At 39.3% G+C, this 17,202-nt stretch overlaps 1 protein-coding gene across 1 annotated transcript in view; it reads left to right on the top strand.

Moving 5' to 3' along the window:
• The window catches only part of Pdss1 (prenyl (decaprenyl) diphosphate synthase, subunit 1), a 53,673-nt gene that overhangs the window by 21,498 nt on the left and 14,973 nt on the right, over nucleotides 1-17,202 (top strand). Inside the window, exons 5-7 of the mRNA XM_013014681.1 lie at nucleotides 8,409-8,550; nucleotides 11,200-11,311; nucleotides 11,409-11,518. Of these exons, the coding sequence (XP_012870135.1) occupies nucleotides 8,409-8,550; nucleotides 11,200-11,311; nucleotides 11,409-11,518 (364 nt within the window). The remainder of the gene's footprint in view (nucleotides 1-8,408; nucleotides 8,551-11,199; nucleotides 11,312-11,408; nucleotides 11,519-17,202) is intronic.

The following is a 17,202-nucleotide window of genomic DNA, read 5'->3' as shown; positions in this document are numbered from 1 at the left end:
TTCTCTGTTCTGAAATTCTTTTCTTCTCTTTCTTTTTTTGTTATTTCTCACCTCTGGTTTTTCTCTGAGTGTTCGTCTTTTTGTTGTTGTCGGTCTCTTGGGGAGATTAAGCGTTGGAACTCGAACTCTCTTTTTGGTTGGAGAGAGCTGTGGCGTTTCCCTACTGCCCCGTCGCCATCTTGGTCCCCCCTTGATAACTACTTCTTAAGCATACTTTTGGATCAGGCCTTCAGTGTGCTAAATATCTAGCTCTTCTACCTGTTAAATTTAATTTTTTTGGGGGGGGGGTCTGGTCGTGGGGCCTGAATTCTGGGCCTGGGCACTGTCCCTCAACTCTTCAGTTCAAGGCTAGCGCTCTACCACTAGAGCCACAGCGCCGCTTCTGGCTTTCTTTTTGTTTATGTGGTGCTGAGGAATCGAACCCAGGGCCTCAAGCATGCAAGGCAAGTGCTCTACCACTGAGCCACCTTCCCAGCCCCTACCTGTGACATTTAAAGGAAGAGGCAGGGAGTTTCTGGAGGGGTAAGTCACTTATGATTTGCTTGGGAAAAATTTACAACAATATGGGGGAAAAATATAGTAAAGATCCTTTAGTAGTATCACATACTTTTAGTGATTGCCACCAGAGAATCCTCTTTCCCAAGTGACACAGGACCTGTTCCTTGACTTCACATGTTCACTGATAACACACAAGAGACCCTCTGTCCCTTGACAAAGTTTAAGTGTTTCTATAAGGATTATTGGACACCATCTTCTTGCTTCGGAGGTGTATGTTATATAGGCTAAAAGTAATCATAGAGACATTAGAAAACAATAGAAAAGGTAGTCTTAAATTCTTTTTCCTTCATGAAGTTTTTTAGTTATCCAATTAAATGTTTTCTGCTAGATGTCTTTGCTGGAAATTCTTAACCTAGGTCCCTGGGGAGTTATAGACTTCTTTGAAGAATTGAAATTGTATGCAAATTTTTTGTGTAATTTGGATTTTTTTCTAGGGATAGGTATCCCTGGAAACTGTATATTCCTGAAGTTGAAACACTTTATATCCTAATAACCACTACACTCCAGAGAATGAAATAGGAATTACATACATTAGATGGTTCATATTTGAAATGTAAACCGAGAGTTGTATCTTCTAAGAGGAATATCAGTGAAGCACTCTGCATCAAGTGCCATACCAAATGCTTTTGGTATTCATTACCATTTAGTTCTTAGCCCCATTTAAAGAGTGTCTCTGCTACAAAGAACTCCTACAACATGGGCTGTGTATCTTCTTGAGACTGTTAAAGGACTTTCTGAAGAGCACACTTAGATGTCATTCTGTCAATAGGTCTGCGTTGCATTCCTGTTTTTTTCACCCTCTCCTCAGGTCTTGATCCCAAGGCACCCCTGAGTAAATAGCCTGTCTTCTGCTTCACCGGGAACCTAACATTCAGTTTTAGAGTTTGGCAAAACCCAAACTATAGGCTAGGACTTAATTTTATTATAGAATCCAAATCAAAATAAGGTTATATCAGAACTTTTGAAATCATCCTGGGCATCATAAAAAAGGTAGGAGTTTTATTTTTTGTTGTAATACTCTATACATTTTATAAAATCTGTTTACTCATTCAGTTCAGCACAGATATTTCTATATCTTTCCCCAAAGCTATCCTTCTCAGCAGCCTCATTGAATGGACCCACTGGTTACCACAATAGATGGTTGGCTCTAGCTCACTCTATTCCTGTATGAAACTGATAAGTGGAACATGATTACCTCTACCATACTGGATAACAGGAATGCCCAAATGTTGCATGCCTCTCTATTGATTTTGATTTTCGATCAAGTTACATTGGGGCTTACTGATCCAGTTTTCAAAGCTGGGTTTAGTGACTAAATAGTCAAATAGTCTTTTCACATTTGATAATTTAAAAAAAAATCTTACACTCTCAGGATGTAACTGTAATGGTTCCTACGAAACCAAAAGAGTTTATAAAAGCTTACTTTGGGAAGACGTAACAAAACAGCTGTTACAGCACCAGCTCTTTAATGATTTTAAGACTCTAACAATTCAAGAGCTCTTGCCAAACCGTGAGCCAGCTGCAGCTGTGATTGTTTAAGAAGGTTGGTGCCAAAAGAATTATTTTTATCTTTAACCTAGGAGATGGCACTTTTGATGTGTCCATACTCACTATTAAAATGGATCTTTGAAGTAAAGTCTACAGTAAGGCATACTCACTAAGGTGGAGGAGATTTTGATGAGAAGATGGCCATGCATTGCTTTGGTGAGTTCAAGCATAACATCATTTCTGAGAGTCAGTGGGCGAAAAGGTTTGTGGAAGTTGTTCAGGTACCAGGATGAGGCTGACCTACCCACAAAAGAATGAACTTCTATATTTTCACTAATTGTGACCTGTTTGACAAACAGAAGGCTGCTTTTTTCTGTAGTCCCTGCATGCAGGGGAGAATGCTGTCTACAGAACCAACCTGGAGAAGTTACAGATCAAGGATCTCACGATGGGTTGCGAGTGGATAGTTCAGGGATCACATATGCCCAAATTCTCTCTGAAGTGCTTCAGTGGCAAGAAAATGATTGTGTGAGCCCTGCATCATTTATGATGCATCTTTGTAGGCATCCATTTTATCTGGAGGTAAATCTGAAAATGTTCAGGAGTCGCTGCTTTTTTTTTTTTTTCACACCATTTGATATTTAAACTGCTAATGAATCTGAGTGTTCCTATCAGGCCTTAAAGAAAAATACCATGTTTACCAAAAAAGAGAGACTGTACTCTGAGCCTGGTGTGTTTATTTAGGTTTATGAAGAAGAGTAGAGAATGACCAGGGACAGTGGTTGGATTTCACATCCTGCATCCTATGCTGGCATTTAAATTGATGGCATCTTTTGTGTTGATCTATTTTATTTTGAGACAGTATCTCATTGTTGAGGCCAGGCTGATCTCAAACTTGGAATCCTCCTTTAGCCATTCAAGTTCTAACATTACAGTTATACTCTGCCATCGCCAGCTTAAAGGCATCTTTGATAGTGATATTTTTAGCATCTCCTCACACTATAGGTATAATTATAATTAGTTTAAGATTTTATATAATGTATTAGTATGGATGGAGGAAAAAAAAATTTTTTTTTTTTGGTCCGGTCGTGGGGCCTGAACTGTGGGCCTGGGCGCTGTCCCTCAGCTCTTCAGCGCAAGGCTAGCGCTCTACCACTTGAGCCACAGCATCACTTCCGGCTTTTTTTCTTTTTGCTTATGTGGTACTGAGGAATCGAACCCATGGCCTCGTGCATGCAAGGCAGGCGCTCTACCACTGAGCCACCTTCCCAGCCCTGGAAAAAAAATTTTTTTAAGTGAAATGTAAGCCAAGTGTTGTGGTACATGTTATTCAAGAGTGGGAGATTTTATTTAGCTCTAGGAGTTCAGGGACAACTTGGGCAAAATATTGAGACTCTACCTAATTAATTACTTAATTAATAAAAGCCACATGTAAGCTAGAAGAAGGGTTTGTGTTATATTTCATCTTTTTTTCTTTCTTTTTTTTTAACAGTCCTGGGGCTTGAACTCAAGGCCTGGGTGCTGTCCCTGAGCTTCTTTTGCTCAAGGCTAGCACTCTACCACTTGAGCCACAGCACCACTTCCAGCCTTTTCTGTGTATGTAGTACTGAGGAATTAAACATTCTACCCCTAAGCCATATTCCCAGCCTATTTCATAGGTTTTTATGTTAGAAATTACTGTAAACATTTTTTTTTAATCTAATGAGAGCAAGTGCCTTAAGTCATTCCTGAATCAAAGTATAAAGAGGACGTAGCCAGCTACCAAGGTAGCTTCTTCCTTGCTGTCCCCTCTCCTGGGAGACGGCGCTTCCTTGCCTGTCACTTCTCAGAAGAACCAGGAAGGTGTGGCAGCTGTTTCACAGCAGGAAGCAGGCATGGTGCCCAGTTTCTTAGAGTCATGACTCAGTTTGGCACTTCAAAGATAGCATCTTAAATAGTGTGAACAATTTCTATAATCTGTAAATTTGGTCATCTATCCCACTGTGATACTGTGTTAAAGATAACAAATTATAAATTGACACATGCTAAAACCTAGTTTTATAGGGAAAAAAAAGTCATAAAATATAAATCATCTGAAGTAGGATGTGTTATTGAGTGTAGAAGCTATGTCACAGTGCCAAATAGCATTCTAAGAAGGAATCCTGATTTCATCAGTAATTGAACCAAGCAATGATGGCATTTTTATATGCATATAAATCTGAAATTTAAAAATATGTATTTTTTGCATGTCACTGTGTAGCCCAGGCTCGCCTCAAACTCTTGACCCTGCTTCAGTATCCTGAGTGTTAGGATTATAAGCACCATGCCTACCTTCAAATATTTTAACAAGTCTTCATTTTAATAACTTCAAATAAAATGAGCCTGCTCGAGCCTGTCTACTGACATAACTAGTAACTTTAGAGCTGGTGTCCAACTTAGAAATGCATGAGAAAATCCAGAGGCTTTGGCAGTTTTGCTTCTTGGTTTTTTGTGGGGTTTTTTTGCCAGTCCTGGGGCTTGAACTCAGGGCCTGGGCACTGTCCCTGAGCTTCTTTTGCTCAAGGCTAGCTTTCTACAGCTTGAGCCACAGTACCACTCCTGGCTTTTTCTGTGTATGTGGTACTGAGGAATTGAACCCAGGGCTTCATGCATGCTAGGCAAGCGCTCTACCACTAACCTACATTCCCAGCTCCTTGGCAGTTGTTTTAAGGAAGGCTGTACTACTAGTTAGTAAGAGGTGTGTATTTTATTACACTAAAATCCACTTGTGGCCAGGCACTATAGGCTCATGCCTGTTAAAATCTCAGGAGGTTGAAATCTGAGGATTGTGGTTCAGAGCCAATCTAGGCAGAATAGTGCCCGGGAGATTCTTATCTCCAATTAACCAACCAGAAGTAGCACTGTGGCTCAAGTGGTAGAATGCTAGCCTTGAGCACAAAGAGGCTCAGGCACAGTGCCCATGCCCTGAATTCAAGTCCTACAACCAACAATGACAGCAACAACAAATACAGTTCACAAAATACTCTTTTTTTGGGGGGTGGGGGTATGGTCATGGGGCCTGAACTATGGGCCTGGGCGCTGTCCCTCAGCTCTTCAGCTCAAGGCTAGCGCTCAGCGCTCTACCACTTGAGCCACAGCGCCACTTCCGACTTTTTTTCTTTTTGCTTATGTGGTACTGAGGAATCAAACCTAGGGCCTCAGGCATGCAAGGCAAGCGCTCTACCACTGAGCCACCTTCCCAGCCCCACAAAATACTCTTAAGTATAGCCTTTATATTTAAAAATCAACTGTTGTGAAAGTATCTTTTCCTGTGAATTCAGCTCAGAGAAAATGGTGCCTAGTAAATTTACCTGACATCTCACCAAGGGTTTCAGAGAAAGTTCCTGTAAGCCATCTGAACTTCTGTTTTCTCTTTCCTCAAGTGGTTTGTTACTGTTTTGTTTTGTTGCTGGGGATTGAGCCCAGGGCCTGACACCTGCTAAACACACACTAATGCTGAGCACATGGCCAACACCACTAAAGCAGTTGCGTGTAGTGATTGTTCCCTATATTCCTTTGCTTTTGCATTACCTCTTTTTCCATGGAAAGAGTCTATTGTAGATCTGTTAAGAACTGTTATTTTGAGCTGGTCACTAGTGGCATGTCTCAGGCTTGTCATCCTACCTACTCAGAAGGCTGAGATCTGAGAATCACAATTTGAAGCCAGCCTGGACAGAGAAGTCCTTAAGACTATCTCCATTTAATCTGCAAAGTAGCTGGTCAGAGATGCAAAACATTGGAGCAGAGGTATGGCACAGGTGGTAGAACGCCAGCTGTGAGAGTAAAAGCTGAGCTCTGAGTTCAAGCTCCATTTCACCATCGGCAAACACACACACACACACAGCCCTGTTACATTGGGCCAGGAGTGTGGCTCAAGTACTAAAGCACTTACCTACCATGTGTCAGGTTCTGGATTCAATCCCTACCACTAAAAACAAAAACTGGGCTAGGAATATGGCTTAGTGATAGAGTGCTTGCCTAGCATGCATGAAGCCCTGGGTTCGATTCCTCAGTACGACATTAACAGAAAAAGCCTGAAGTGGGGCTGTGGCTCAAGTGGTAGAGTGCTAACCTTGATCAAAAGAAGCTCAGGAACAGTGCCCAGGCCCTGAGTTCAAGCCCAGGACTGGCAAAAACAAACAAAACACTGTTGCTGTTAATTATAAAATATTAACAAGTAATGAGCAGCCATTTGGTTCCTAGGAAAGCAGTTAGAACATTCTGGTTTATTTTAAGACCTTAGGTAAAAAGCACTAGCAGAGCATAATGTTCTAAATATTTTTTTTAATTTTTCCTTAAGTTATTTTTAAAGTAGGATCAAAAGATATTGACATGCTCGTTTAGTACCTGTAGTAAATGCCTATACCTACTATATAGTTTTCTTTATTTTTATGATCTTCTGGGTCTGGGGAATTAGAGTACAGATGTTCAGATTTATTTTTGTGAGTTTTTTGTTTTGTTTTGGGGTTTGACCCTGAGCTTTTATAACTTAGGGCTAGTATTCTACCACTCGAGCCAAAACTCTACCTCCATCCTTTTTGGTAGTTTAGTTGAGATAAGAGTCTCAGAGACATTCCTGCCTGGGCTGGCTTCAAACCATGATCCTCAGACTCAGTCTACTGAGTAGGATTATAGATGTGAGCCACCAGTACCTGGCCAGATTTGATTTTTTTAAGGAAAAAAATAAGTCATTTAACTGCGACTCTCTATTTCTTCCCCTCTTAAGAATACAACCTGAAGGTATTGAAAGTAAGCCTTGAAGTATTTGATTATGTTGGTTTTAGTTTTAGGCTATTTCTCTAGTCATGTTTTATTGAAATTCCGTTTTGTTTTTTTTTTTTAATTCCAATAGATGGTGATAGTGATAATGACTCTGATTAAGAAAGAAACTGGAAGCCAGGTGCCAGAAACACACACCTATAATTCTAGCTACTGAGGACTGCAGTTCAAAACCAGCCTGGGCAGGAAATGCTTATCTACAATTAATCATACCCCCAGCCCAATAAGGCTAGAAATGGAGCTGTGGCTCAAGCAGTAAAGCACTAGCCTTGAGCACAAAAGCTCAGAGACAACACCCAGACCTTGAGTTCAAGCCCCAGGACCAGCACAAAAAAAAACAAAGAAAAGAAAAGAAAGAAAGAAAAAATTGGGAGTTGGGTGCAATGCAAAAGGTTATAGTCCCACCTACTTGAGGGGTTAAGGGAAAAGAGTTGTTTAGGCCCAGGCGTTTGAGCCTAGAAAGCAAGATCCTGTCTCAAAAACAAGTGAGAGCATTTCCTTTTAACTGTAAAACTCACATCAGTGTATTATTTTGAAAGTGCTTGTTCTACAATTTCTGTTAAATCTGGAAATAAAAGTTAAGATTTCCGGGGCTGGGAAGGTGGCTCAGTGATAGAGCACTTGACTTGCATGCCAGAGGCCCTGGGTTCGATTCCTCAGCACCATATAAGCAAAAAGAAAAAAGCCGAAAGTAGCACTGTGGCTCAAGTGGTAGAGTGCTAGACTTGAGCTGAAGAGCTGAGGGACAGCGCCCAGGCCCAGAGTTCTGACACCACAACTGGACCAAAAAAAAAAAAAAGAGTTAAGATTTCCAATGTAAGGTTACATATGACTTGGAAGAATATTTACACTGTCTTGGTTATTGATGTCATACTTAACATTCATTTTAAGATAGAGTAAAAGATTTGGGCATAGTGGCAGTTGGTCCTTTGTTTTTTGAGTTAACATATATTTGTAATATGAGGGAGTTTCATTGTGCTATTTCGATACATGTACATAGTGCACTTTGAATAAATTCACCTTCTTCCACTTTATTCCCATTGCTTTCTGCCCTCCTCAGTTTTTCAGTGTTCTGTGGGTTTCATTATGCTGTAATCATACATGTTTAAGCATGTATGATCCATCTTCTTCACTCCTCGGTAAAACATTTCATACCTGTCTTTTCCTATACAACCCAGAAATTTAATTGTAACCTAATTATAAACTCGGACCCCAGACCAAACATGGTCCAAACTCTAGGAGATAGTATTCATAGGGCATAATGTTTCTTTAACCCAATGGCCAGACTCCTGCAATGTATACTGTTTTGTTTTGTTTTGTTTTGTAACTGAGCTTCTACTTCCTAATGTCCAGTAGAAGTAGAGTCTTGGCAGGGTCTTGTGCATTTTTACAGTGTTCTCCAAAGGGTAGAAATGGCGCTGAAAGGAAGCCAATGTTTTTCATACAGTTTCTCTTAGAGAAATAAAATTCTTTGTCCTAGATCCGATGTCCAGTTTTCACAAGATGATTGCTGAGAAGGTTCTAGGCGGCGTCTCTGTTAAAAAGCATTGCTTTCTGTTAATTAGAGATATGCAAGCCAACCAGCGCTCCATAGCCTTAATTACAGAAATGATCCACACTGCTAGTCTGGTTCACGACGACGTTATTGACAATGCAAGATCTCGAAGAGGAAAACATACAGTTAATAACATCTGGGGAGAAAAAAAGGTATGGTGTTTCTTTTAGTTGTTAACAGATCTTTGCCAAATCACATGCTTTAGGGATCACATTTACTTTTCAGATTTGTATCATTGAATAAAACATTCTTACTCAACTGTGGTCTTCTAAATGCCAAAGAATTTATGTCACTTCAGTATTTATATCTTTGATAGACAGTATAAGGTACTATAGAATAATAAATTTATTAGTCTTTCTGATTATTCATCATTTCATAGAGAATTCTTTTGCTTACAAGAAAAGGATTTTAATGTGGATCTAAACAAGTATATTTCATGAGGAATCACACATTTTACTTTTGGGTTCATATTAAAATTGTATAATTATATTACATAACTGTTGATTAATTGTGTGTACAAGAGTGTTAGGTTAGGCAAATAAATAAAATTAAAAGATAAAAAGGAAAATCTTAGAGGATTACTTGAATACTCTTCTATGAAAATTTTATTTTTAAGCAGAGACAGCTATAGTAAGTTTTGGTTCCTGTATATTTAAAGCATACTTCCATATTTTTAATTAGCATTCCAAGAACGTATAAAATAGAGACTTTTTTGAGGATGTATAATTATAAATTGAATAACAAGGTTCAGATTGAACAAATGAAAATGGAGATGCACAGGCCTTCTGAGAACGGGCACTCATTCACACCATTTGCCTCCATTACCAGTCTTGCGTAGTAGGACAAACAAAAGTTTATGCAAACGTAACTCACCTTCTCCCCGTTCACACAGGTATTTTAGCCAGTTCTCTCTTTTGCTTGTCCTTATTTTCACACGCTGGTTTTGCTTTAATGAGAATGACTGATGTGAATTAGAATCCATCCATTTGATTTCGATTTTTAACTTGAAAGGCTTTATGTCTTAGAGACCGAATTTTCTATACATACTATAATGTATATGTCTACATATATATGTTATACACACACATATATATGAATGATGGTAACAGGAGGATAGAATTTAATTTGGGAGAGGCCATGGATAACTTAATCTGTGACTGTGTTCAGGCAGGACCAAGAGAGGAAGACTTAGAAAACCAATTATGATCTTATCCTTGACAGATGCCTATGTGTCTGCCTCTGCTGAGAGAAGCAGAAGCAGAGTTCTGAGTACGGGTTTAGGGAGGTGCTTGACACAGTTACCTGCACCTATCTTCAGCTTTGAGAAAGATCTGCCCAACACCAATCTCCCTGCCAGTCCCCTCCCTTTTCTGCCCCTCATGCACAACCACTACATTACCACTCCAAATTTTGATTTAGTGCCTCCACTGTGAGCCTTGGTTCCCACTGGCTGGGTTCCCAGCTTCTCTTTCCCTCCTTACCATAGTCCTCCAGAAGCTTGTTGCTTCAGTTCCATGTGCTGGAAGTAATTGGCCTCTAGGATTCATGGTCTAGGAGAAAAGAGGGATAAAGGCTCAAAGGATCTCAGGCTCTGAGCTGCTAATGGTGTAGAGAGTAGATAGGTGGACACAAGTGTGTAAATATATATATCATAGTCTATGAATTGAATGTAGTTATATGAGATGGTTTATATAATACATATGTCCTAAAATGGTGATTTATTGAGACACTGAACATCAATGTGATAGATGCTAGAGAAAGGCAATACCTAATACAGTTATGTTGAAAATGTATTAAAATAACCAAAATTTACAACTGCTGTAAAAAACTTATAACATTTAATGCACATCTTTTATTGTGGCAATTAATGTGGATGTGTAGATAGTATGTCTAATTATAGTATATAGTTCCATTATGAATTGATTTATAATTATTTGTTTAATAGATGGTAGATATCTCACCCTGTGAAGAAGATTGGGAAGTATTGGTCGCCTAATAATGAGGATAATATTTTTTGGGCTGGAGATGGAGCTCTGTGGTTGAAGGTGTAAAGTATGGGGAAAAGCTCTAGGTTAGCCTTGTAACACTGAAAAAAAATTTGGAGCAAGGGGGTCTAGGAATGAAAATATGAAATAGTGCAAAGAACATTGAACTTGGAACATAGTTTTCTTAGTGTATCCTCACTGGAAAATAATAGTGTGTTATGCTCTGGAGTGTTATACATTCTAGCTAGTTCATGCCCACCAGGAATATGGTGAACAGGACCTCACAGATTATATCCACAGTGCAATGGATGGCCTCAGTGTACTCAGGTGTAGTGCTTGCCCAGAAATGAGCAATCTAATTAGACTGCCAGGTCGGAAATGTTTCTGGAATGGTAAGCTAATCATGCAGATCGATTCTATTAAATGAAGAGAGAGAAGGACTTTCTTCTTCCTTTGACCATGATGGGATGGAACCCCACCCCCATCCAAGGACTTTTTGAGCAGAAGGAACAGTAAGTGGAAGGGTATGGTGATATGGTCTAATGCAGCTAGACATGTAGGCATGTTGAGGGCTGCAGTACTTCTACATACATAAACTGGCATATAACAAGATAATCTTGTGAGTTAGTCCAGGTCAAACAGTGGCTGGATCTGTGATTGTTACGTAATAGTGCTGGGAAAATGAAAGGTTGGGGGGATTTACAAGATGACTCTTCTTCCTGTTCTGTAGTCTGACAAGTCTGCTTCATTGTTGGCTCCATTGCTCTATTTTTTTGTTTGTTTGTTTTTTAATCTTTAGTTTATTCCTTCCTTTAGGCTGTTCTTGCTGGAGATTTGATTCTTTCTGCAGCATCTGTGGCTTTGGCAAGGATTGGAAACACAACTGTTTTATCTATTTTAACTGAAGTTATGGAAGATTTGGTCCGTGGTAGGTTCATGCTGATTTCTTTTTTTTAATTCAATCTTGGTATTTATTTAAACCAGGAGTAAAGCTATATTTCAAGTGACCCTTTTCTTCTTTATAGGTGAATTTCTTCAGCTAGGGTCAAAAGAAAATGAGAATGAGAGATTCGCTCACTACCTTGAGAAGACCTTCAAGAAGACTGCAAGCCTCATAGCCAACAGTTGTAAAGCAGTATGTACGTTCTGTCTTTCTTCAGGTTAAAAAAAAAAACCACAGCTCTCTTTCTTGGTAGCTAATTCTCCTAGAAAATACTTTATTGGAGAACCTTAAAGTACTATTCAAAACCCAAAAAGGTTGATAAGGAAAGCATGGCATTTCTCAACAACAGATAATTGCTGAAGTTTTACTTCTGATGTCTTTAATATACAAACACTAGTTTTTCTTTCCTCTTTCCTCCCAAAAGATGAATCAAAATAAGTTTTATAATGTATTCCCCAGTTGAATTTCCAAACTATAACATTCTGAACAACAGATAGCATTTTATTGCAATTGATTTTACACTTACTACTTCTGCCATTTCACCTTGTTATGGAGTGCTGTGTTCTCAAATATTTACCTGGAGAAAATGTCTTAAATTATACTTATTTTTCCATAAATAATAGATCTTCCTTATATGATTATATGACCTGTAAATAAGCCATAATTTTTTAAATATAAATTGAATATGAACCATAACTTTTTCCTCATTTGACTCTGGCCTTTCCTCTGTTCATATTCATTCATTCTCTCGTGTGTGTGTGTGTGTGTGTGTACATATTTAAATCAGATTTTTTTCATCTGTAGACTAAAATGAGAAGTGTTAATTGAATATGAAACAGTCCTTCCATAGAATTGTTAGTCTGAGCATCTCTCAGCCTAATATAGTAAGAGAAGACACATAGGCATGTACTAGTCCTATGTAATTAAAGCAATAAGGAAGGAAGACCTCTAAGGGTCATATGAAAGAGAGCTTTTAGTCTTTTGCTGATACCATCTCTGTTTTGATAAGTGTCAAGAAATACAAAATTGCAAGACAAAAGGAATAAGGATACTTTGTAAAATGATTTAATTGGAACCTGAAGGCATGTGTTATATAAAACATGGTAGCCACAATGTCAATGTTACCTTTTAACTGAAAGGATTATTACATTTTTATTTCTAAAAAATTATAAGTGTTAGGGTCTAGGCACTGTCCCTGAGCTTTTTTGCTCAAAACTAGCTCTCTACACTTGAGCCACAGCTCTACTTTGGCTTTTTGGTGATTAATTGGATATGAGTCTCACAGACTGCTACCTGGACTGACTTCAAACTGCAGCCCTCAGATCTTAGCCTTTTGAGTAGCTACTACAGGCATGAGTTGTACCAAGGGACTTCAGTTCCAGAAATCAGGTTATAAGTACAATGCTTCTTGATCATATCACCCCTTTAATTGTTCTCTCCTATTTTTTCTCTAAGGTGTTATTGTTTTTGGTTTTTTTGTGTGTTACTGTTTTTTAATGACATGAAAATATGATAGATGAACCAGCATCAGTGGCTCACACCTGTAATTCTAGCTACTCAGGAGACTCAGATCTGAGGATCAGGCTTCAAAGCCAGCCTGGGCAGGAAAAGCTGTGAGACTCATATCTCCAATTAACCACCAGAAAACCAAAGATGGCGCTGTGGCTCAAGCGGTAGAGCACTCTTCTTGAGCTGAAGAGCTGAGGGACAGCGCCCAGGCCCAGAGTTCAAACCCCACGACTGAGAACAAAAATGATAGATGCTAAATGCTAAATAAAAGCATGGTCTATTTAAAATAGGTCCCCATAAAACTGTTATATTAATTGCTAATATTATTTTTTATCTTTGTTGGTCAGAACCTCCTATATAATATATCCTCATAAGACATACTAGTGTGTTAATTGAAATTTCATAAACTTGAAACTTAATTGAAATTCTTAAGCTTGAAGCTGCAGTTTGTAAGTGCTGGCATGTGGTGGGGCTGTTGGAGTAAGAAACCAAAGTGGACATCCTCTGCTCAGAGAAACAACATTGTATGAGGTGTGAACAGTTACTCATTCATCTAGGAATGGAATCCTACCAAGCGTCCAAGGACATAATGTGAGTCTTCGAGGAGAGGCTGAATTTGGGTCGGTACTCTCTGCTTAAGAAGCCTGAGAGGGCTGGGAATGCGGCTTGGTAGTAGAGTGCTTGCCTAGCAAGCATGAAGCCTAGCAAGCATGAAGCCCTATGTTCTATTCCTTAGTACCACATACACAGAAAAGGCTGGAAGTGGTGCTGTGGCTCAAGTGGTAAAGCACTAGCATTGAGCACAGAGACGCTAAGGCACGGAGCCCAGGTCCTAAGTTCAAGCCCCAGGACTGACCTACAGAAAAGAAGCCTGAGATATATCGTGTATTTTTTTTAATATAGCACAATTTGTTCTTCAAAGATAAGCAGTTAAACAGTGGATGTGTGTTAACGTGACTCAATCCTTATTAAAATGAAATGTTGCACTGATAGCTCATGTCTATAATTCTAACTACTCAGGAAGTTGAGCCCTGAAGATCGCTGTTCAAAGCTAGCCTAGGCAGGACAGTGCATGAGATTCTTATCTTAAGAAAACCGGAAGTGGCACTGTGTCTTACCGGGGTCCTGAGTCAAGCCCCACGACCGACCAACCAAAAAAAAAAGTGTTAAGAGGTCTGGAGACGTTGCACGGTGGATTCTTGGGTTCAGTCTCAGGGAGGGGCTGAAAGGGAAGGAAAGAGAGGAGCAGGAAAGAAAAAAGACAAATACTTTCACTGCTGTCCATTGATATGTATTGGCATCCTCCCAAACTACCAACTCTTCATGTGATTTAGTCTTAAACCCCAAGAGCTATTAGAATAATAAGGCAAAATTCCAGTGTGAGTTCTCTGAATCAAAGCTTCTATATTTAAGTGCCCATGGGTAGAAATATTCCAGAAGTGTGATGTATTCAAAAGTGCCATTTTTATTTACCCTAAGTATTTAAAATGCAAAAACTGAGCTCCAAAAGAATGCAAAGCAAATTGGACATGCCAGAAACTAGAGATAAGTAACTATAAAGTCAGAATTATCAGAGAAATATTAATTCCAAAGTGTTTTGAGAATTTGAAGGAATAGTACTAGATGATAATTCATTCTACTGATTCTAAGAGTTGGCTGTCTATGGAAAGGTGTTTTTTTTTTTTTTAGTGTGACTGCTTGATGAGGAAATAGAATTAAACTTACTAGCCTAAGGAGATACATATATATGTGTGTCATCTGTTCCCCAGAAAATCTGATAGGAATGAGACTTGTAAGGTCAGATGGTCTGTCCAGTTTTCTTCAGGCAGTGGCTAAGCTGGAAGCTGAAGTCAGAACTGGGAATGGAGAGTCCCTTCTATTCTTCGCTTTCCCTCTCCCTCTTCTTTTCCTTCTGAGTCTTAAGAAGTTCCCCAACCTGGCCTAAACTCCTGATACAGAGTACCACTAGAGGATTTCCTATCGTGAATCCTGTTAGCAGAACACTGTGCTATGATATTCTTAACTATTTATCAAGTTGAGTTTGTCATTCTCAAGATGAGATTCAGATTATGAGAATATAACAAGACACTGCACATCAGGAGACGTGTGATGCATTAGCAGCTTTCCCCAAGGCCTCCCTAACTAAAAGTGGTGCTCACTTTTTATATTTGTTAATCTAATTTATGAGGTAGTGTGTCATCTCATTTATGAGTGAAGAACATTTTACATCTTCAGTTTCTATCTTTTGTCCATTTTTTCTAAGGTGAATTTGGCCTCATTTCTCAATTCTTGTTTTGTTTTTTTTTTCCCCACACTTGGGATTGAACCCAAAGCCTTGTAGCTAGACAAGCACTCTATCACTTGTGACTTGTGCCTCCAGACATTTTGTTTTTATCTTTTTAAATTTTTTTTTCTATTTTTTCAGCAGTGGGGTTTGAATTCAGGGTGTTGTGCTTGCTAAACAGGTGTTTTACTGCTTGAACCCAGCCCATTTTTGCTGTGGTTATTTTTAGATAGTGTCTCAACTTTGTTCCCAGGCTAGCATGGCCCTCACCCTCTGCAGGATTCCCCCATTTCTCCCACACCCAGCTTTGTATTGGTGCAGATGGAGTGAGGAGCCACAGACTTCTTATCCACGCTAGTGTGGAGCCACTATCCTCTTGATCTCTGCCTCCAAATAACTAGGATAGGATTATAGGTGTGAACCACCAGGCTTTTGTGTGTGTGGGGGGGGTACTGCTTATGTTTACATATATATATATGTATATGTATATGATACATATATATGATATATGTGTCACATGACTTGTAATTCCAGCCATTTTGTTAGTCAATGAGGAGCACATTTCTGTTGTGGCATGTGCACAGAAAGGAGACACTGCAGGTAGATGTCACAGCTTTGTGCTGACCTGGGCATCTTTCTTGACATTTTTGAGTCTTCACTATGGTGTCCATTAGAAGAACATTTCCAAATGATTAAGAGAACAATGTCTAGAAACAGCCATTTGGAATCAGATTAGTTCCTGTTCCTCTTAGCCATGTAATACCTGGTACCCTTACCACCTCAGTTTCTTTAAACTCATAAGTGACTCTAAATTCAAGAAAATGTAAGAGAAGTGCCAGGTACATGGGGAACTACATAGTAAATATTTATAGGATATTGAGAGATTTATATAAAATAATGGAAAGTGCTAATTGAATGTATGTCATGAATGTTAATTTTAGGATGCTGATTCACTATCAGTTATTTATGCATTGGAAAAGAGAGACTGGGAAAGGTCAGGAGGACCATCATTCTATTCTGACCTTAGTATATCCCAGGCTGCCCAAACCTTACCTTGCTCTCATTCTCTGGGTGTCCTGGCTTCTTTTAAACTTCCTAAATTGTCTCTGTGTGGTCTCTATGTAGCCCATAGGTTAGGTCGTTGCCAATTGAAAGCAGTTGTAAGTTTATTTTTTATTCACCTAATGGCCACTTGACTCTTTGTGTACACATTATTTTACTAAGCACTTACAAGCATTATCTAGCCAGACTTCAGTCCTCAAAACATTCTCAAGACTGAGGAAGTTATATCATCTGGCTTTAAATAACAGAGGTGCATGGACCCTGAGCAGGTCTTGTTTCTGTATCCAGTAGATTACAAGGATGAAGAGGATTTTGTTTTGTTTTGAGACAGGATCTCATGTTACCCATGCTGGTCCTTCAAGATCCACCTGAGTGTCTGGAAGAGCCAGCCTCCTGAGTACTGGAAGTTCTGCTGTGTGCCACCATGCCTGAGCTTGAAGGGATGTTTTTTTTCTGGATCAGGATTTGATCTTAAGGCTTGGCACTTGTTTAACTTGCTTGGCTGGCACACTGCCACTTGAACCATGCTTCCAGCCTGACATTTTTTGGTTTTTTTTCCTGATTATGTTGGAGAGGAAATTTTGCCTTTGCTAGCCTTTGAATCTATCAATCTTCCAGATCTCAGCCTCCTAAACAGCTAGAATTACAGGCATGAGCCACCAGTAATTGTTTTTTTTGTTTTTGTTTTGTTTTTTGTTTACAACTATGTTTTATTTTGGTTTGGTTTTTTTCCTCAGTACCAGAGTTTAAACTCAGGGACTCAAGCTTGCTTTCCAGCTCAGCTTATTGCTAGTTATTGTGGAGATGGAATCTCATTATCTTTATTGCTTAGGGCTGGCTTCAAACTTCAGTCCTCCATAGCCGGGCGCTGGTGGCTCACGCCTGTAATCCTAGCTACTCAGGAGGCTGAGATCTGAGAATCGCGGTTCAAAGCCAGCCCGGGCAGGAAAGACTGTGAGAATCCTATCTCCAATAAACCACTAGAAAACCGGAAGTGGCGCTGTAGCTCAAGTGGTAGAGC

Source organism: Dipodomys ordii, unplaced genomic scaffold (genome assembly GCF_000151885.1).
Source record: "Dipodomys ordii isolate 6190 unplaced genomic scaffold, Dord_2.0 Scaffold24, whole genome shotgun sequence".
In the NCBI taxonomy this organism is placed as follows: Eukaryota; Metazoa; Chordata; class Mammalia; order Rodentia; family Heteromyidae; genus Dipodomys; species Dipodomys ordii.
Note: the sequence above shows the minus strand (reverse complement) of the source record. Positions and strands in the feature narration are given on the sequence as shown.